At 36.3% G+C, this 21857-nt stretch overlaps 2 protein-coding genes across 4 annotated transcripts; both read left to right on the top strand.

The window, feature by feature from the left end:
* The first annotated feature begins 1647 nt into the window (after positions 1-1647).
* naa40 (N-alpha-acetyltransferase 40, NatD catalytic subunit) lies at positions 1648-11305 on the top strand. 2 transcript variants are annotated; one of them, XM_079808522.1, is made up of 8 exons: positions 1648-2019; positions 4466-4561; positions 4690-4742; positions 4861-4956; positions 6477-6635; positions 9630-9713; positions 9797-9874; positions 10105-11305. In XM_079808522.1, exons 1-8 carry the CDS (start codon positions 2014-2016, stop codon positions 10247-10249), a joined length of 717 nt encoding a protein of 238 aa, XP_079664648.1. In that variant the 5' UTR covers positions 1648-2013; the 3' UTR covers positions 10250-11305. The 2 variants fall into 2 exon arrangements, with proteins under 2 accessions (XP_079664648.1, XP_079664649.1); XM_079808523.1 differs by lacking the exon at positions 4861-4956 and having other exon boundaries at positions 10105-11296.
* A 2063-nt stretch (positions 11306-13368) lies between these two features.
* b3gat3 (beta-1,3-glucuronyltransferase 3 (glucuronosyltransferase I)) lies at positions 13369-21768 on the top strand. Of its 2 annotated transcripts, none has more exons than XM_079842678.1 (6): positions 13369-13522; positions 13672-13859; positions 13943-14099; positions 16901-17255; positions 19331-19621; positions 20658-21768. In XM_079842678.1, exons 2-6 carry the CDS (start codon positions 13772-13774, stop codon positions 20754-20756), a joined length of 990 nt encoding a protein of 329 aa, XP_079698804.1. In that variant the 5' UTR covers positions 13369-13522; positions 13672-13771; the 3' UTR covers positions 20757-21768. The 2 variants fall into 2 exon arrangements, with proteins under 2 accessions (XP_079698804.1, XP_079698805.1); XM_079842679.1 differs by having other exon boundaries at positions 13377-13532.
* The last annotated feature ends 89 nt before the right edge of the window (positions 21769-21857 follow it).

Below are 21857 nucleotides of genomic sequence, written 5' to 3'. Positions count from 1 at the left end.
TTGTTATGTCACTGATGGGCTTAATTTGTACCTAGAAAATTGTGCACATCATTTAGAATTTTAGCTAATATGAGCATCTATTTGTTCCATTTGTTAACATTATGCAGAAGTTATGCATAATCGTTCATTAAAACCAGTGTTCCCCAGGCTACAGTCAATGCCCAAATAAACATTTACCATAAAAAATAAATCAATCCAGAAACATTAAAAGCCTATTACTTCCATTTATTTGCCAATGTGGCTGTTCTGAGAGGGGAAAAAATCATCACACATAACGCCATCACATTTTATTGTGACCCAATCTTGCATTGTTTTACCTCAGCACCTTGCACATAGACCAAAACACACAAAGCCGCAAACTTCACTACAAAATAGCACAAAAAACGATTCAGAGTTGGATTATGGAATTCTTTATGAATGGCAAAAAGGAATCCTGAGGGTGACAGGCTGGAGGCAAAGGGTAATAAATGTTACACACGAGTTTACAAAGACTCCAAGGAGACAAATAGGCCTACATCACTGATGAAGTTTTCAGTTTGGAGTGCCAGTATTACATACACATACATGAAATAAAAGGACAGAGATGATGGATGTCAACAATAAAGTAAGGCACTTTCTATTTTTTATTTTTCTCCATTTGTAAATCCGTTTGAATAAAAATAAAAAAAAATTTGCAAAATGAATAAATGTACTTTGTACTAAGTGTGTATTCACTTACAAATATATAAATATATATGACAGTGAACCCTGGTGGAAAAAACAATAACAAAATGTATTTAAAATACATTTATTTCATACTAAGTGTACTACAAATCCATTAACACATTTACTGACATAATGCTTGAGGCTTACTGATATAATTATTACAATTAAAGTTTAATTGGAGTACTTCTTTATTGCAAAATGCATTTTTTTTATATATTAATCCTAAAATGTGTTTTAATATCACTATTAGTAAGTGTAGTATGATCTCTGTATAATGTCAGTCTTTAAATACAAGATATTTAAAGTGTACCTAAACTAGACTTGCAATAGTTCCACTTTGCCACTTACATCTTTAGTTGGACCTCAGCACTATTTCTGGATAACTAACGTGCATTAAGTACAAAAGTCGTTGTTTCAATTTAGCAGACTTTAAGTATACCAATTTAGTATCCTGAAAGTACAATTGTATGGTATTTATATCAAGCCCATAATATGTAAATGTATCTGTAGTGTACTTGGCATAAAATAAATATATTTCGGTAAAACATTTTCACTGGGGAAGACAAGATGTCACATAACTATGGCAGTTTCTCAAGAGCTTATTCAGAATGCTTTCTTTCTGATGTGATTGAAAATAAACAAAAATATTATAACATACAAATGTGATTTTAAAACAACTTTTAATATATAATGTGTGCGCAATATTCATTTAATTTTTTTATCCAGCTCTATCCCCTCATTTTTTTTGAAAGAATGTTACACATTTAGGTTGCACACAACAAAACAGAATTCACGATACCCATCAAACAAAACAGCTATTTATATCAATTACCTGCCATCTACATCAATTTATCTTTACAGCTCTTGGTTACTCTAAATACCTTTCAACATGAGGAAGCATGTGGAGAGAGCTTGACCCTTAACCCCAAACCCTATGTCGTCATTTCCCCAAGACTCAGCGGCTAATGCCCAGTGCTGCTGAGAGGGAAAGAAAAGAGTGAAGAGAGGGAGGGAGGAAAGGAGAAGGAGATAAAGAAAGGGAGAGTAGAGCGCGGAAATTTCGTCCCCGCTTCTTGGCGCGAATCTGGCAGGAAAAAAAATAAAAGCGAACAGCCGTCGCTAGTTCCTTTATAGATTGTTTTTCAAGCTGCCAGCCCTGCGAGCTCTTGTATTATATCAGACTAGCTCGCTCGTTAGCATTTTTAACATTCTTTACCACAGACCACATCTCATCTTCAGATCTCTAACTTCTTTAAAGCGTTTTAGAGTGCAATAGTCGCGCCAAGGTGGTCGTATAAAATCTGCACAATGGGGGTGAGTTTGTATGTCCATGTTGTATGTTGTTAGCTTTGCTCTTTCTTGGGTTTTGATAAATGCGTGCGGCAGTTTGAACAAAGACTGATGGAAGCAAATCATGATCCCCGGAAAGAGTGTATGTGTATGCGTGTGTGTGTGTGTGTGCTGGAGGTAAACGCGGAGCTCATGAATAACGAGGGGTGATGGTGGGGAGAATTTGGTGGTTTAAAGATGCTCAGGTCCCGAATAGATTCTCGCAGTGTCCATCTAAGTACACAAACGTCCACCTCCAATGGTTTCTGGTTCATTTCAGGTGCCTCGTCGACTGCGCCATTTCTTTAACACTAAGCACAATAACACTGATACATTTAACACGGCAAACTGTTGCTGTTTTCATCAAACTGCCTGTATTATCAGTTTCCAACAGTCGATGCATCACAGTCATACGAGGAGCTGGTCAGATATGAGTGTTAAGGGTGAACCGTGTGTCTGAGCTCCTCACACAGGCTTGTAATTAGCATGATGCCAGCAGCCACTGCGAGATCAAACCCTTCACGACAGCGCCAGTGCTCAGTCTCTCGGGTTTGAACGATACATTTATGTCTTGCACTGGCCCTAGTGAACCTTATGTACAGACAGAGCCCGCCATCGACAAGCCCATAGAAAACTATTAATAACCACGTTCATCTCCACGTGCTTTGTGTTCTCAGCACCTGTTTCCTGCTTCTCTTGCCATTACTATACCTTGGGCTAAAGAAAAGCTTACTTTCTGCGCCTCAAACTAGATATGTGCTCCTGTTAATAATATAGATGGTAATTCTTAAAAACAGGCTTTAAATCCTCACGTTTACAGAAATACCACTATCCTATGATGTCCACAAATGTGTCTCTTACTTCCATGAAGTCACATGTGGATAGAAGCAAATGCAATCATTATTTTTTTTATGGGATGTGTTTTTGCTTGCTTGTGATGGATGCCTATTGACCTGGGCTGCGTTTCCCAAAAGCATTGTAAGCCTAAATTGGTCCGAGACCATTGGTGAGAATTGCAGGCTTGCAATGCTTATGGGAAATGCCGCCCTGGATAGTACGACAGTGTTTTGCCATTTTGAGATTTTCAGCTTGATGTTTGGGCAATAATTATTGTGACTTGCTAGCTAATATTATTTATGAATTGGTAAATATGGTAAAATAAGCATTTGATTCAACATTTTTTTTGTGTTGTCAAATTTAAAATAACATTTTGAGAGCATCTTGTGCTTCGATGGAAGCAAGAACATCTGTCAAAACGTCTGTACAAAATGTACTTGATTTGATTAATGATCCATTTAGTCTTCATTTAATATCATATTATGTTTTAAGTTTTTCAAAAAGCCTAAAATATCCCAGATTTATCAATGTCTCAAATTTTGAGTCAAGTCGCGTTGTTTGTACAGTGCTTTATGTAATAGTCTTTCAAAACAGCTTCAATGTAATAACAGGAAAATAACAGTGTTAAAGGGTTAGTTCACCCAAAAATGTTAACTCTTTCATTAATTAATCACCCTCGTGTCGTTCAGAACCCGTAAGACTTTCGTTCATCTTCGGAAAACAAATGATGAAATTATGATTTTTGATGAAATCTGAGCGATTTCTGTCCATCCATAGACCACTATGCAACTGACACTTTGAACAGATTGAATTTAAGCTTTTATTCACATATAAGCATTCAATCTACTCGCACATTAGTTATGGTAAATGGAAGATCAAGCATGTCCGCTTGATGTGCCAGAACCATTGATGCTTCATTCTCGTGTTACACACAGTTTGAGCTTCTTCAAGAACCGATGAGGTTTGTTCTTGTGCGTCAAGCAGGTTCGGTTTCTTTTTAAGTTTGCTGATCAATGTTTAAATTGGAAAAAAAGCTTAAATTCAATATTTTTATCATATAAAGCAAATTAGTCTCCAGAAATTTTGGACTAAACCACTCAATTCATATGAATAAGTTTTACAATCTCTTTATTAACTTTTTTGAAGTGTCAGTTGCGTAGCTGTCTATGGAGCAACAGAAAGCTCTCAGATTTCATCAAAGGTTCCAGAAGATGAACGAAAAACTCACGGTTTTGGAATTTCATTAAGGTAATGTAATTAATGACAGAATTATTTTTTGGGGTGAACCAAACCTTTAATGTTGCAAAAATCAATCAATTATTAAAATGACTTCAATTTCAGCTGTAAAGAAACTACAGAAAATAAGTGTCATTATTTTCAGTTCATTTTAGAACTCACTATATGTATATTCATATTTTTCCGACCATCAACCACCCTGCGCTCTAGACATAATTAAAAACCTTATCAGATGTCTGTTTGTATTTATTCTGAACTTTCCCAGATTTGTTGTAATGTAAAGTATGAATTTTTCAGACTGTTTTGTTCCGGATTTATCTGAGGTTGGTGTTTGACAGAATGTATTTCCGTTATTTAGAGAAAATCAAACCGGGCAAAGGAGAAAAAGCAAAGACGACTTGAAGAACGGGCAGCTATGGATGCAGTGTGTGCTAAAGTGGAGGCAGCTAACAAGGTAGGACTTATTGAGAACATCTGAAAGAAACATTTTCAAAATATATGTGGATTTTTGCTAAATGTTTGTTTAGGCTCTTGTAATGGAGAAATATTAACGCAATGTGTTTCCCATATTTATTTTAACAGCTTGAAGATCCCTTGTCTGCCATGCCAGTGTTCAAAAAGTATGACAGAAATGGGTATGTTATCTTTGTTTTCTCCTTTGCCAGATGTGTCTGCCTGTAAACTGGTGAACTAAAATCATTTAATCTTTTTAAAATGCTTTACTAATATTGTGAATGTCTGAATCGGTCACAGGCTAAACCTGCTGATTGAGTGTAAACGGGTATCTGCATTGAGTCCAGATACAGTGGAGTGGGCCTATGAGTTGACTAGAGCCAACATGCAGACGCTGTAGGTATTGAGCAAGTCAACATGTGGGGTAATCCAACATCCCATATTGTTACTGCCTTAGAAGTTTATGTTGTTTTAATTGTCAAATTTTTAGTGTCTGGCATCTTGAGCTTTCCCGTATAGCGTCTTAATGGATACCTCTTCGCTTTTTGTGTTCCATTAACATTCAGTTCGTTGAGAAATGTCCCTGTTAACAAGTATATAAGGGTCAATAACAAATAAGGTTTTTAAGATAAAAATAAATAAAATAACTTTAAGCAAAACAGTTTTAAAATGCATTTTTATGTCCAAAAAATGTATGGTGTTGATTCATATTGGTTTTACAGCTATTAAGACAGCATTAGTTCATTATTAAACAAGATTTCTGATTTTACCACCCAGAAAATGTCAGGTGGTGCGACCATATATTCATTTTAAATAATATACATTTAATGTACTTAGCACTACTGAAAACATGTAGATATGAATCATTGTAGTGTCTAAAATGCATATATTTTCCATTTCTTTATGTATTGCCCTTTTAGTCCAATTCATATAAACAGAGTTCTGTGTTTGTGTTCAAACACCCAATTTTCCATAAGGAGTTTTATGTTTTGTTTTTAACTGTAAAAATTATTTGTATACATTATATAACATTCTATATATAACATTGTATACATTCTTACTTCATTTTGCAATTGCTTTGGGAAATTATACTTTTAAATGTAAATTTGCTGGTTGCACCACCTGACATTTCAGACTCAATTCAAATCTAACAGCCATTAACTTGGACACCTATACAAATGTTTGACCATATGCTCAAGGTTATACATACAATTGTTTTTAAATCAAATAAACATTTTTATAATAACAGCACATTTTCAAAATTTTCCAGGGGTCATACATACCACCATGACAAGTTGAATCAATCTCATCATTACTCAAAATGTCAAATTATCTAATATTTATGGGAGGGTGACTAACAATGTTACTGTGTCAAAGGGGTCCTCTGGGGTCTTCTGTGTGATGCCACATGCTGTCACATGGTTTTCTTAAAGTAACATTGCATAAAATGGCATTTTTATGTCGGTCGCCCTCCCTGACATTTGGAGAAGTGCATTTTTCGGACTAAAGGTTTTTTTAAAGTAATAGACTAGTTTTGAAATGGGACTGATACTCTATTTTCCCTCATTTATAAGGAATTTAACATAAAATCATGCCAAACTATTCTATTTAGAATTTTACTGAGAAAATGAACCTTTTTATTGCAGTTTTGTTTTCTGCTTGTACTTTCGGGCGGTCGCACCATCTGACATTTTTGGTCCTTCAAACACCACAACTCAAAGTCAATTGAATTTACAAAACATTAAAAGGGTTTCTTATAAATGAAATATCATGGGTCAATTTGATATATGACATGTATTTATTAAAATTATTTTTAGGAAAATAATGAATTCGGTCATGTCATTGACCCATAAAACTGAGTGTTGTGCATGCGCTGCATGTGTGAAATGTTAATTGTTGTTGCGTTGTTTTGACAGATATGAACAGAGTGAGTGGGGATGGAAGGAGAGAGAGAAAAGGGAGGAGATGAAGGACGAGAGAGCATGGTATCTCCTGGCCCTTGACGCTGACTCCACGCCTTTAGCTTTTTCACACTTTCGATTCGATGTGGAGTGTGGAGATGAGGTTTTATACTGGTAATGTTGCTTTAATTATTACTGATCACACAGGACGGCTATGAATTTCTCTTTGAGGATTAATAAAAATCTGTTGGTTTATTAAGGGTACATTTACACGACAACAATGTACTAAATCCTTCGCGCACAGACAACATTGTCAAAAACATCCCTGTTCATGATTAAAAACACTGTATTATGCTGACAGGCCAGTAGTTAGCGATGTCACTTTGTAAATAAACAGTGAATGTTTCTGGTTAAAAGTATATAAAAGTGCATCTATCCATCATAAAAGTGCTCCACACGGCTCTGGGGGGTTAATAAATGCCTTCTGAAGCAAAGCGTTTGTGTAAGAAAAATATCCATATTTAAAACTGTCGTACGTGCATTCACAAGTAACTGGCGTTCCAAAGTAGGATGCGTAGCGCAAGTTCAGGTGACGAACACGGAAGCATGGAGGATTGAGCAAAACAACTTGCTTCTCGCGAGAACTAGCACATTCTCACCGGAGCGTCATGCGCTGGAACACCAGTCTCTCGTGAACGCGCGTACGTCAGTGGAATTTCGAGATTACAGTTTGTGAAGTTTGGATAATTTTCTCACACAAACGTGTCACTTCGCTTCAGAAGGCCTTTATTAACCCGCCAGAGCCATGTGGAGCACTTTTATGGACTTCAAAACAGAAACAGCCATTCAATGCCGTTATAAAGCTTAAAAGAGCAAGGACTTTTTTTTTAAATGTAACTCCGATTGTATTCGTCTAAAAGAAGAATGTCATATACACCTAGGATGACTTGAGGGTGAGTAAATCATTGGCTAATTTTCATTTAAGTTAAATATCCCTTTAACACCCAATGCGCATGTGCAAGTTTTCACAAATTTGTGTTTTTGTTGTTTACAGGGACACAATAACAAAAGTTTGCATTTTCAGGCCCCCAAAACAGTGTTGTCATGTAAATGAACGGCCAAAAAAGTTTTTAGTTGAAAACGGTGCTGTGTAAACGGCCCCTCAGAATGCACCATGTTGTAGTACTATGTATGTGATTGGCTGATATTAGAGGGTTTTTTGTTGTTGTTTTAATCAAATGTAGGGATGTCCCCGACTAATGATTTACATATTCGAATCAGAATTGTCGAATCTTTCTATAGTCGACTGATAGTCGAATCATCGAGCCCGATCTCACGAAAATGCGTATAAATAATACGAGTGTGCAATCTCGTGGAATGTATACGGCAAAATGAGTTTTGGCGTGCATGGTACGCCGTTTTTCTTGTTCATATGATACGCACTTTATGGAATTTTAAAGCCGCGATCGAAATACAGAACATCACACAAATATATAAAAGCACATTTTGATAAATAAACCAAAAAAAAAAAAACCTGCCTAGAGAGGAAAAGAACACACTGACTGCAGACATTTGCATTTCACATTTTGCTAAATTAAATTAAATCGGCAAAATTGCTGTGCCAGCATGCTTTCAGTGCAGCGCAACATCGAGACAACGAAAAACAATACAAATTCATTTATTTACAGAATTAAATTAGAACAGAATATACATTTCTAATAATAAAAAATAAATAAAAACGAAATAAAGTCAGAATCAAGTCACAGGGAGCATAATAAATGTGTGTAAAATGCCAAAGTGCAGGGGAACATAATATACATAAAAAAACACAAGCCACAGTTAAATTAAGTAACCCTGAGTGATCAATAAATAAAATAAAAATAAATAAATGATTAAAACAACGAAAGTTTTGCCAGAATTGTGAAATTTCTCTTTTTAACTGCCGAAGCAACAATAAACGCTAAACTGGCAGTTTTTTTTAGCTAAACATGTTCACAGCAAATTAAAATTAGAAACGGCTGAAATGTTTGAAAACATTTGTACCCCACCCGATCGAAAAAAAAATCCATTCTTTCACTCTGCTTGTGTGCGTTTGAGTCTTTTCGAATTGTGTGTGGGGAAAACCAACTTGTTAACGTTGGCCGGCTGCAGTGTGTTCTTAAATTTGCCCGTTTTAAGTGGAAAGCCATGTTTGTTGTTGATGAGTGCTAATACATGAGCTGTTGGCACAACTGGCACATCTTTTACCATTTCAAAGTGCATCCACACTTTAGAGTTTCTTATTCCAGACATTGTTAAGTATTCCCTGCCGCCAAGATGCGCCTCGTCTGTCACAGATCAGGGAAAGTGAAACTCAAAATCTGTCACAGGGGTGGTTGGATTTACACACACACACACACACACAAAATATTTATTGAACGCTTCTTTTCACGTTTTTTCTTTTTTACAGCATCATAATTAAAGGCTGTATATAACTTAATATAATCGTACAAAACGAGTAGTTATGTGTGAAATTAGACATTGATCACCCCCCATATTGCCAAAATGGTATGATCGTCGTTTCATAACACCCACAAAGATTCAACTGTGAGATCGGTGGTCGAATCAGGCTCCGGATATCGATGCATCGAATCTTCGACTATTCGGGGTCACCCCTAATCAAATGTGAGCGTCTACACTACAAAAGCAATCTGGTCAAATGCATTTTTGACTTCCTCTGGAATTGGACAAGCTCAAAACGTTTTAGACCCCACCTATATTTAGTATTATCCACTTGTGATCGGATTAATGAAAACGCTTCTTAATACCAGGTGCAAACACTAATTTAGTATAAAAAAAAAAGATCTGAAAAATTATATTTTTGACACAGTATATTATCGTTTTTATACCTAAATTAACATGTAGCATTTAAAATGATTGATTTTAGTTTTGTTTGATTTAACACAACGACAAAATATTATATTGATCAGTTATTGTCCCCAATTATCAACTTATTGATGTATTGTTCATGTCTGTCTGTTCATTTATCGTTGCACATATTGTTTGTGTGAGTGTGTGGGAGGGCGTCTGTGTCGTTTGTTATTTTTGCAATGTGTTACTTCATTGATTCTTTGAGTCATATAAGAGATTGTTTTTTGTATCTGACTGATTCTGATAATATTTCTTCAGTTATGAAGTTCAATTGGAGAGTAAAGTCAGACGGAAAGGCCTGGGGAAATTTCTCATCCAAATCCTTCAGCTTATCGCCAACAGGTACCACAACAAACAGCACTCCAATAATTTTTATTCCTGTGTAGTACATTTGCCCGAACTCATGATTCACTCTCTTTCCTCAGCACGCAAATGAAAAAGGTCATGCTGACTGTATTTAAACACAATCATGGTGCTTACCAGTTCTTTAGGGAGGCTTTACAGTAAGTCCCATCCTTCTGTACTAATACACATTCAACACTTCCTCACTATATGAAATTCCTCTTCCTCCTCTGAATACAGATTTTTATACAGGCCTCTATGATTGACCAAACACTGGATGATAGCAGTTGCCATAGCAACAACTGCCTAGCCAACTAATGAAAAAAAAACCCTGCTATGCTTATTCAGTGTTGAAATATGAATTCACCAATGGCCGCCGCCTTTCTTTCAGGTTTGAGATTGACGAAACGTCACCCAGTATGTCCGGTTGCTGTGGAGAAGATTGCTCCTATGAGATTCTGAGCCGGAGAACAAAATATGGCGAGGCGTCGGGGCATGCGCATGGAGGCGGCCACTGTGGGGGCTGCTGCCATTAAGAGCAAGCCTTCCTGTGTTCTTTCAGAGCTTCCTCATCCTCATTCCCTACCCTGCTCCATCACCCGCAATCCCCTCTTAGAAAGCCCTTAAAACAGACTCTCCTGCCCATGATCATCAATGAAACCCCCGTCTATGCTTGCTCTTGGTTTTTAACTTAAAAAAGCTCATCCAGCATTTCACATAAGCGATAGTATGCTGTTCTCAGTTTCATAAAGGTTTGAATGACAAAAAAAATGGCAGTAAAAGCCACTGTGAACCAAATGTAACTTCTCACCTCAGGTATCAGCATGGTGAGGCTCATCCAAAAAAAAGCCTGCTTTTTTTCCAGAACGTGTTGTTTTTTTTTTGTTTTTTTACCAGAGTGAATGCAGGTCTTGGTCACAGTGGTTATTACAGCCATTTTTCCTCTATATCACTTTTCAGGGTAAATGTATTTTAACTAAAAGCAGAAGTTTGCTTCTCACTTCAAAAATATGAAAACTGCGATCTGTACTGTTTATAATTTGTAATCACTTAGACTGTCTCAGGTCATTCAACAAAATGTTTTATAACTGCTATATTATGGAACTGATGGATGATGATTATTTTGATGTTTGATTTGATAAAGGGGTTGGCATGTTAGCTATGGTAGAAATATTTTCATTTTACTTTTTTATCATAACATTCTTTTATCATGTCATTACTGTATATTTCCATTTTTCTTCACTGTATATAATCTGTTTTCCATGTACATTTTATTTGCCTTTAAAGACATTGGAAACTGATGTACAAAAGTTAAAAACAGTTTGAGATATGAGTGTTCCTGTCTTGTGCTCTCCTGTTGAACTGAAACGAAAGGTCATTCCAGCTTTGTTATGCGTTTGATTTGTATGCAACAAATAAAGGAATCTTGTTTGACTTCTTGATATTTAGTGGACTGATTGGTTTTACTGTTTCAAATGTATCTTAAATAAGCTGTTCTGAACTGTTGATTTTAGTAGGTGGAAAAACTCCACTGTGAATCATGTCGTGACACTGATAATAAAATCTGCACCCTCAGTTTTATTAAGAAAGGCTGCTTTGTTGTCCGAGTCCTTTGAACTTCACAATGAAGAGAGAATGGCATCCTCATAATGTTATTTATTTTAAGGAAAGGTTGGTTAAGGAATGTCAATGGCACTATTTACATTTGTACAGACCTTTCAAGAAATTAAAATATATATTTATATAATGGATTTGAGAAAGATTTACCAATTTTGTTTGAGTTTTTTTGGGAAAAAGTCGCTTATGCTCACCAAGGCTTCATTTTATTTGATAAGTACAATAAAACCGTAATATTTTGAAATGTATCCTTTAAAATAAAATTCCATTTAGTCTATTATATTAATTTTTAGCAGCCATTTTTCAGTGTCACGTGAATCATGATCCTTCTAATACTCCAATTTGGTGCTCATTCATCAATATTACGTTGTTCTCCTTAATAATTTTATATTCAGGATTCTTGGATGAATAGAAATTTCAAAAGAACAGCATTTATTGACAAAAGAGTTTTTAACAATGTAAAAGTCCTGTCACTTTTGATCAGTGTTGGGGAAAGTTACTTTGAAAAGTAATGCATTTCAATATTGCGTTACTCCCTTAAAAAGTAACTAATTGAGTTACTTAGTGCTGCCATTCTGGATAAGGGAAGAATAGGAAGCAGGAGAAAATAGTTTTACCAATAAAAACAAAAAATCTAGTAATTATTGCTCAATGTTTAATTTAATCATCAAAGGTCAGCAGCAAGACATTGGTCAAGGTAGATTAAATACATAAAAAAATGTTTTATTTAACATTTTATTGTTGGAGGTTTGATTTTATTAATTTTGAGGAGTACTAAATCTTTAATGTGCAAGTGAGATCCATAAATGCTCACATTTAGTCTAGAACTACAATATCCATCATGTTCACACACAACGCCTCTGCACTTACTCTTGATTTTTCTCAACATGGGGACAGGAGAGCTGTCAGTCAAATAAATGTGAAAAAGTAACTCAGATATTTTGTTGTAAATTTTAAAAGTAATGCGTCACTTTACTAGTTACTTGAAAAAGTAATCTGATTACGTAACTCAATTTACTTGTAATGCGTTACCCCCAACACTGCTTTTGATCAATGCATCCTTGCTGAATAGAAGTATTGATTTATTTTGATTTGTAAATTAATTAATTTATAGTATGGATTATACAATGTACATAATAATCACACATTTCAGTATTATGAAATTATTGTTTGGAAAACAATGGAATAATTCAGACAGCACAACACTACCTTCTGATAGACATAAAAGATGTAAGATCTTTCAGCCAGAATAAGCAACAAATGCTTAAGAGTATTTTATTATTAAATAGAAATTTAATCAGCTAAGTTAGTCCCTTGGATATCTATTAATCACTACAATGGCATTTCAAAATGAGTATATTCATAGTTGATAAACAAATGATGAAATACTCTATCCCCCGGTTTCACAGACAAAACTAGACTAAAATGCATGTTTGAGCTGTTTTAACTGAAACTTGCACTGATATATCTTAAAATATGTCACTGTCATTGTTTTGCATCAAGATCCACACCAGTACTGCTTTTTTCTTTTTCTTTCCCCAAATCCCATTTATAAAAGGTACTTAAATGCCCTAACTCAGGGGTGTCCAATCCTGATCCTGGAGGGCCACTGTCCTGCAAAGTTTAGCTCCAACCCCAATTAAACACACCTGAACCAGCTAATCAAGGTCTTATTAGGTATACTAGAAACTTCCAGACAGGTGTTGAGGCAAGTAAGAGCTAAACTCTGCAGGACAGTGGCCCTCCAGGACCGAATTTGGACACCCCTGCCCTAACTGAACTGAGGCCTAATCCTGGCATAATCTAAACCCTGTCTGTGAAACCAGAGGTCCGTGTTTGAAAGGTTTTACCTTTTAACATTTTTCACAACCAGTCATAATAGTCTAAAATAATAGTCATAATAGACTAAAATAGTCGCTACTTCTTTGTAGTATTTCTTGTAGTGAGGATTAAATTATTTTTTTAACGTCCTTGGAACAAAAGTTAGAGGGCGGAACTATGTTCTATTTCCATGCTTCAGGAGATCATTGACCGTGTTACACATTCAAAGCGGAAGTTGTTGGTACTGCGCAGTGGATGAATGGGAACGCTGTGTGCATATTGCACTTTACTAGAATCCATAGAGACGCATAACGCTGTCTGTAATACACAAAATGAAGCGACCGGAAAGGATTTATTCTTCTCAACTTTAAGTTAATACACGTAATTGAGTGTAATATATGAAAATACATTAGTTGTAACCGTAAATGCATATATACTGAAATTGATATCTGGGTTTATTTTCACTGTATGCACTGGGAGTATTAGAAAAGCTGCAAACAATCTCTATTTCTTTCGACAGCTGTTGTCGTGGCTGTTATGATGCATTCACATGGGTTGTCTTCCTGATCACCGGTTTCTTCGCCCTCCATCAGTCTTGAGTTCAGCATCAGCGGGTCATCATGAGGATGAGACTGAAGCTCAAAACTGTGTTTGTCATGTACTTCATGGTGTCTCTGCTAGGACTCATCTATGCGCTGATGCAGTTGGGTAAGGGATCACTATCATCATTACCTTGTTCATTCAGCTTTTAATCATCCATTGTTAACCATGACAATGCTTCTTCTCTGCAGGTCAGCGCTGTGACTGTAGAGATGATGGCTTGTCTAAAGATCAGCAGATCTCTCATCTGCGAACGGAGCTGCAGAAGCTGCAGGAACACATCAAAACATCAGAACTGAAGAAGACTGATGTGCCCAAAATATATGTCATAACACCCACATATGCAAGGTATGTAAGCAGCTGTTTCAAGAGTACAATAATGCAAGAATGTCATTCATTTATAATGTCAGCTAGTTTTACTGAAGGAAATAGAAAAGCTTGCAAGGCATCAATAGAAAAGTGTTAAAGTTAAGGCTTCTTTACAGTTAAGGCTGGTCTATTCAGTGTAAAGACGCAATACCAGATAAAAGCCAGACTAAATGATGCCTGCTCTGACCCACCTCAACCCCTAGTATTAAATTTCTCTTTTTTTTGCTGTGTAATGTCAAATGTACACTGCAAAGGTGGCACAGAAGTGCTTCTGAAGAGGCAATTAGGTGTCAGACTGTTTAATGCTGGCCAGAGGTGGGATAAATGCATTTACACAACAATTTTAACAGCATATTGTTATACTAGGGGGCTGAGGTGGGCCAGAGGAATAATTCTGGCTTTTATGCTGCATTGCGTCTTTACACAGAATTTTGAGCAGGCACAGACCAGCCATAACTCAGCTGTGTAGAGATGCCTTAAAGGAGTGGTTCACTTTAAAATGAAAATTACCCCATGATTTACTCACCCTCAAGACATCCTAATTACTTTCTTCTTTCTGATGAACACAATCAGAGTTATTAAAAAATATCCTGATGTTTCCAAGCTTTCTAATGCCGAATTGATGGGTTTGTGTAAGAAAATAGCCATATTTAAAACTTTATAAAGTAAAATATCTAGCTTCCGCCAGACCACCTTCCGTATTCAACTTACGAAGATATTGTAACGCCTCTCGCAGTTCAAAACGCTTATGCTAAGTCTGACGTCATACGTTTTTTTCCGTAATTTGAATGCGGAAGGCGGTCCGCCGGAAGCTAGATATTTTACTTTATAACGTGTTAAAGGTGAACTATGTAAGATTTTTGCTGTAAAATATCCAAAAACCACTAGGCCAGTGTTATATATTTTGTTCAGTTGAGAACTTACAATATCCCAAATGTTTCCAACTATTTGTAAATCGGGAGAAATTGCTATTTTAACCAAGGAACGGGACGTGTGAGCTATGCGTTTGAGGGAGTCGATTGTGTCATCTGCATTACCCTCGGTTTCCGGTTTTATTTAGCAGAAACGCTTTTACTCACTGCAGTGTGAACAAGTGTCATAGCAGCCGCAGAGAGAATGTCATAACTTCCTTTTCAACACACTCCGATATATCTAATACGATAAACAGAGTTGCGTTACCTCATACTCATGACTGGAAAAGAGGAAGTGGCGCCGGCAACCGTGTCATATTAAAAGTACCGTCGGCGACTATGCCATAATAACAGTCCCGCACTTCAATCACTCCTGCGGCCTTGCTCAGCTTCACAACACTCGGTCCTGCTCTGCTTCACTACAGTAATGTTAATAATTGCATACATGAACATGATTTCTGCCTGAGTCCTATCCTGACTCTTTCCCACCGGCTGTGAGGTGAAGACCACATGTCCCAAGATTCTACGCTCAAACGTGGCATCATCAAACTATGCCTTTGTTTTGAACAGGCGACCTCTAGTGGACGGAAAAGTTACATAGTGCAGCTTTAAATATGGATATTTTTCTTACACAAACCCATTGATTCGCTTCAGAAGGCCTTTATTAACCCCCCAGAGTCGTGTGGAGTACGTTTATGAGGGATGGATGCACTTTTTCGTGGGCCCTGTTCAATGCCATTATAAAGCTTGGAAACTTCAGGATATTTATTAATATAACTCAAGGTGTGTTCATCAGAAAAAGAAGAAAGTCATATACACCTAGGATGTCTTGATGGTGAGTAAATCATGGGGTAATTTTCATTTTAAAGTGAACTACTCCTTTAAATGCATTAATGCCACCTCTGAGAAGTATTAAACAGTCTGTGGAAAGACACCTAAATGCCACTTCAGAAGCACTTCTATGCCACCTTTGCTGTTTAAATTTGGCATTACTATTTGAAATGCCAGATCAGAGACATCCTAAACTACCATTGCATGACACAGTCAACTATATGATGTTCACGCCATGATGTAAAGAATTTGCAAGAACCGACGTTTTTTTGCAACATACTGTTAAAAAGAGCCAATTATGGAAATGAGTCAGTGTTCATGCTCCACTGCTCTCATTTTTCACTGCAAAAATGAATTCTGTGTGAATTGTCTCTAAGCTTTGCAATATGCAAATACTGTGTAGTTATATTTTGAATGGTGAACATTCTTAAGGGCCGCTCACACAGAACATGTTTTTGTATTGCGCTGCACAGCTTTTCCATTTTATCTCTGTGTAAACATGCTCTAGACTGATGTGTTTGACCACTTGTGTCTCATGTCCACACGCTTGTGTCTCATGTCTTTTTCAACAGCTCGCTCATGACGCATGCATTTTAAAAACATAGCGCTCAAGTTAAAAGAAATTAAACATTTAAATAACATGTCTCTAGAACTTGCGGTTTTTTTTACTCCACTACCCTGCATCTCACTTTCTGCACAGACTTTTCATTGTTCTTTATCTAAACGTGCAAGATGGATGTTGCACTTGCATCTTTTGTCTTTTACAGTGTTTTGAGCATGACATGGCAAACTACAAAAGGTTAAACTTTTAAAAAGCGCATCTCTTGTGCTTTTTTTCCATTCCACTTCCCTGCACCTCATGTTTTTAAACGCAAAAATGCGTTCTGTATGGCCCTTTAGACATTAAAATATCTCCAAAATGAGGTTTAATGAAGATTGGAGGTTTTGTGGATAAGAATAAAAAATCGTTTGTGGAAAGTTACCCTAAACTGTACAGAATTTAATCTCTCTCTTTCTCCCTCTTCATCCTCTCTCCAGACTGGTGCAGAAAGCTGAGCTGACTCGTTTGACTCAAACCTTGCTCCATGTTCCTCAGCTCCACTGGATCGTGGTGGAGGACGCTCCTCAGCCCACTCCGCTCGTCACAGACTTCCTGGCTGCATCTGGCTTGACCTACACCCATCTATACAAGCTGACCCCCAAGGACAGGAAGCTTCAGGAAGGCGATCCCAGCTGGCTGAAGCCTCGGGGTGCTGAGCAGAGGAACGAGGGTCTACGCTGGCTCAGAGAGATGGGAGCTGCTGCTGAGGGAAAGGAAGCGGCTGCCCTCGAGGAGGCCGTGGTGTACTTTGCTGATGATGACAACACATACAGCCTGCAGCTTTTTGAAGAGGTGAGGTTTTTTAATGGCTAAATATTAGGAATGCACCGAATCCAGGATTCGGACGAATATTGGGCTTTTTGACGGGGTTCAGTTTCTGCCGAACCTTAGAATTTTTTCCCACCAAACTGAACCCTAGGCTTGCACTACGCGCAGGAAGGTGTTTACTAGGTGGACCGTTTGGAATGCAGTTGGCTGTGAGAAAGTGAAAATGGAACTCGTGAGCAGAAAGTGTGTTGTTTGGCAGTACTTTCAGTCAAACGAAGGTGATTCAAGTCAAACTACATGTTCAATTTGCAATGCCGATTTGTCTCGTTGTGACAAGGACCCTAAACATTAGCCGCTGTTAAAACATTTGCATATGAAACATCCGAAAGAATACGGGTTGTGCATGATCTACAGACAGCAGCCAAAATGCAGCAACTTCAGGTACAGCAAAGGAAGGACAGTCGTCCTGGCATAATGTTGCCTATTCTTTCTTTTTTTACAGTTAAAATAAAATAAAATTAAAAATAGGGGAGAGCGGGGCACAACCTAACCCTTTTTGACGGTCTCAGTTTGTGTAAATCCACTTGGGGTTCAGAGTATTTCTTTTTCCCCACATTAATTTCACACATACCTAGTGCAATTATATGGTTGTTTCATTAATACAGTGTATACTTTTTTCTTGATTTACCCCAAAATAATAGAAGTGAAATGTGACAACATGCCCCATAGGTGGGGTACATTGTAACATTTGAGGGGCACATTGTAACATGACCAAATGACAACTTAAAATGTTACCTGATCTAATCATAAAAATATCCAAGACAAACTAAAATATTTTGTCAACAAAAATAAAAGAACGGCATTTATTTAATCATTAAAAATATAAAAATTTTTATTTTGACAACAAACACATCGCTAAATACAGCTATACAGCATAGTTAAAACATAATAATAATGAATCATTTCTGAATATTGATTCTGTCATTATTCACCCTATTGGTTTCTCAAAATAATTCACAAAAGTATAGAATATAATAGCATATTTCTAATGGGGCTCGTTGTAACACCATGTTACTATTCACCCCACCTGCGCAACTGGGATTTAACCCGTGGCTCATGTCTTCTGCTGGTTAGATCAGCATTAAAGAACAATCTCAACTGTTAAATAACAGATATAAGATTACAATAATATCAGATTTGTCTTATTTTAAATAAACACAAAAAACAGAGATGAAAAATAAACTTAAGTTAGAAATGTACTTTTGCTATGGTTAAATACATTTTCAGTTATATCTTCCAAAGATTTTTTTATTTTGGTGCAAATATTTCTCTAAATGTTGATATGGCAACTTGTAAATACACTAAGTTTCGTCATCCTGGCATGTGTGGAATGTGTTAAACCATTAAACCATGCGTGTTACAACTAACTTTTTTTTGATGAACATAAAGTTCTAACATTTTAAAAATATATATATATATTTTTTTTTTTAATCTTACTAATCCCAAACTTTTGAACAGTATTTTTTACTACCAGTCAAATATTTGGACACACTTAAATTAACTTAGGTTTCGCATGTTTTGTAGGAAAATCTAAACTTTTTCTACAATGAGTTCCTTTACAGTATTAAAAATATTTAAAGAAATTAATTACCTTTACCTAAATAAAAAATGAACTAAAATGATTTTATCATTACCATAGTTCCTGTACTTCCATGTGCAAAGATTGTAATGACGTTTCTAATTAATTGTATTATTTTAACATGTAGAAAATGGTACTAAGTTTTTATTGGTTGATTTAGATGCAAAACTTCTCTAAATGTAGAAGTTTGTTCCAGATATTGTAATGTTTTTGAGAATTTCAATGAAAACTGAACTTGAGATCATCTCAAGTCTTGGTTACACCTCCAGGTGGAGCTGTGCTTCAGGTGTAAAAAGGTGTATCGGTTGTTTTCTTTTGTCTCAATTACACCAACCCTTCTCAAAACCATGTTGAGTCTGTAAATAGTCTTTTGTCTATGGACAGAAGGTCTCCTGATTTGTTTCTTTGTGAATGGGAAAAAAGTATATGATAAAGACAATCTCCTTCCTATCATCCTCAGATGCGGTACACATACCGTGTCTCTGTGTGGCCCGTGGGTCTGGTGGGCGGGATGAAGTTTGAGCGCCCTGTGGTGGAGGATGGGAAGGTTGTGCGTTTCCACACTGGCTGGCGCCCCAATCGTCCTTTCCCCATCGACATGGCTGGTTTTGCAGTGTCCCTGAGGTTGGTGATGACCAATCCCGAAGCACGGTTTGACGGGGATGCTCAGATCGGCTTCCTGGAAAGTAGCTTCCTTCAACGCATGGTTACTATGGACGACCTTGAACCCAAAGCAGACTTGTGCTCCAAGGTATATTCTTTATTCAGCACCTAGTGTTTGGTAATTAACAAGCGTTGTGGCATATTAACATGAGCTTATTTTACGACTTTTATTTTTTCTGTTGATTAACTCTTATACATTTGCAAATTAAAATAAATTTGTTTGCATTTTCATGCAGGAACAGAGATTGAAATTGAGTTCTCCAAAAAATTTAACGTTTGTCATTATATCATTCCGACCCCATATTTTCTATTTATATATGCAAATGAATGTCAGAGTAGCACTTTTCCATGCACAGAAAATATTTGCCATAGCTGTTCATGTTTTGTAGTATATTCAATTTTATTTTAAATTTGCTTTCATTTTTATATTTTTATTTTAACTTATGTGCTTTTGTCATTTTTATTAGTATTAATGTATTTGTTTTAGTTTGTTTTATTTAAATTGGTAATTTTATCACTTCAACAACTTACACTTATTTCTGTTAGTTGCCAAGGACACATTTCTAATTTTCATGTAGTTTACATTTTTAATCATATTTAAATTATTTTATTTCAGCTTTATTTCAAATAAACAAAAATGTAAGTATTGGCTCCCTTTCAATTCATGAGCTGGTCACCTCACAGGAAGTTGAATAATAGTGCAACAGTTGGATTCTATAGATTATTTTTTTTAAATAGTTCTAGTGTGTATATATAGTAACAATAACAACACTGCTTGCCACATCATGGTCAGTCATGTGACTTCAAAGAACCTAATGAGATTTGATCCACTTTCTTTGGTTGGAATCAGGTTTGTGCATTTAGAAATAAATGTAGGATTCTTTTAAAATTTCAATTCAATTTCTGAATCCCATGACCTGCTTCACATGACCTGATTTACACTAATTCCAGTTCTTGTGTGGAGGATTTAAATTAAATTCCAACTTATGAATGAAAAGTGAGCTAATTCTTAAATTCAGAGTTTTGCCCAACCCTTTTTGGAATGGCATGAGGATGAGTAAATGAAGTTTTTTCGGGTCAACTATTCCTTTATTTACTATTGAAATGGTTTTCCTCTTGCTCAGGTGCTGGTGTGGCACACCCGAACTGAGAAGCCAAAGATGAAGAGGGAAGACGCTTTGCAGAAGCAAGGGTTGGGTTCAGATCCGGATGTGGAGGTGTGAACACCACCTCCTCAGAACATGCCTGAACTTCACCAAACATCCACACTTCCATTGTGCCAAACAGATTCTCTTATTTAAATGGCAAGAGGTAAATTGTAATGTACTGAAGACACTACTGTAAGTGTGATTTCTGTGCCGCACACCAAAGACATGAGGTGATGAGTACAGGTATAAAGGCAAAAAAGATTAAAAGAAACCTGCTGCTTAAAAGGAAATGGATTGCTATAAATCATCATGCACCCCATAAACCATCCTTGTCACCTGTTCACTTGAACGATATTTAAAGGGAATTGTATATACAGTATAGTATCAATCTTTAAGATGAGCTTGTATTTATAGATTAGAAACATAATTGTGTAAAGCATAAGGTTTGCTTGGAATATATTTATTATTATTATATGAATGCATTATGTCTATGCTGTCCATGTCTCCGTCACTCTAGGCGTACTTGTCTTGATAAAATACATTTCTTCACTGATAGGTGGAGGATATAAATAGGTCAGATACAATGTCTATTTATGCCATTAATAATCTCTTTCGATTCCCAATGGTATGATTATCTTTAATCCAGTGGCATGTTGTGTACGTGGCACTGGTAAAGCTTCAGGTGACACGGTGTAAAGTACAGATGATGTCACTTGACCCTGTGAAACAACAAAGAGTGAAAACATTTACAGAATGTGAGAACATTTCGATTTCTTATGTACTTCATCATACTGGTGGCGATGTAAAAATGTAGATAGCAAAATGTAGAAGATAAATTCAGTTTCTGGACAGTTCGTCATTCCATGTGTTGGGAAAGTTTTCTGCCTGTTTCACTGAATCCAAATGTAAATATGTCAATCAAGATGTGAAAATTTCTGAATTAAAAGTATTGGCTCCCTTCCGATTCATGACTTGATCACCTCACAGGAAGTTGAATATAGTGCAACAGTTGGATCCCTTTCATTTTCTGCATCGGCGAATGGATTTTTAACTATAACTTAAACTATTAAAGACAGTTCTCTAAGCTACAAGGTTGTTAATCGATTGTATATGCTTTTGTTGAAGAAACCAGCCTGCATTATTTCAGCTTATTTTAAATATTCATGTAGACAGTAG

Source organism: Gobio gobio, assembly GCF_949357685.1.
Source record: "Gobio gobio genome assembly, chromosome: 2".
Classification (NCBI taxonomy): Eukaryota; Metazoa; Chordata; class Actinopteri; order Cypriniformes; family Gobionidae; genus Gobio; species Gobio gobio.
This window is presented reverse-complemented; position numbering and strand designations above follow the sequence as displayed.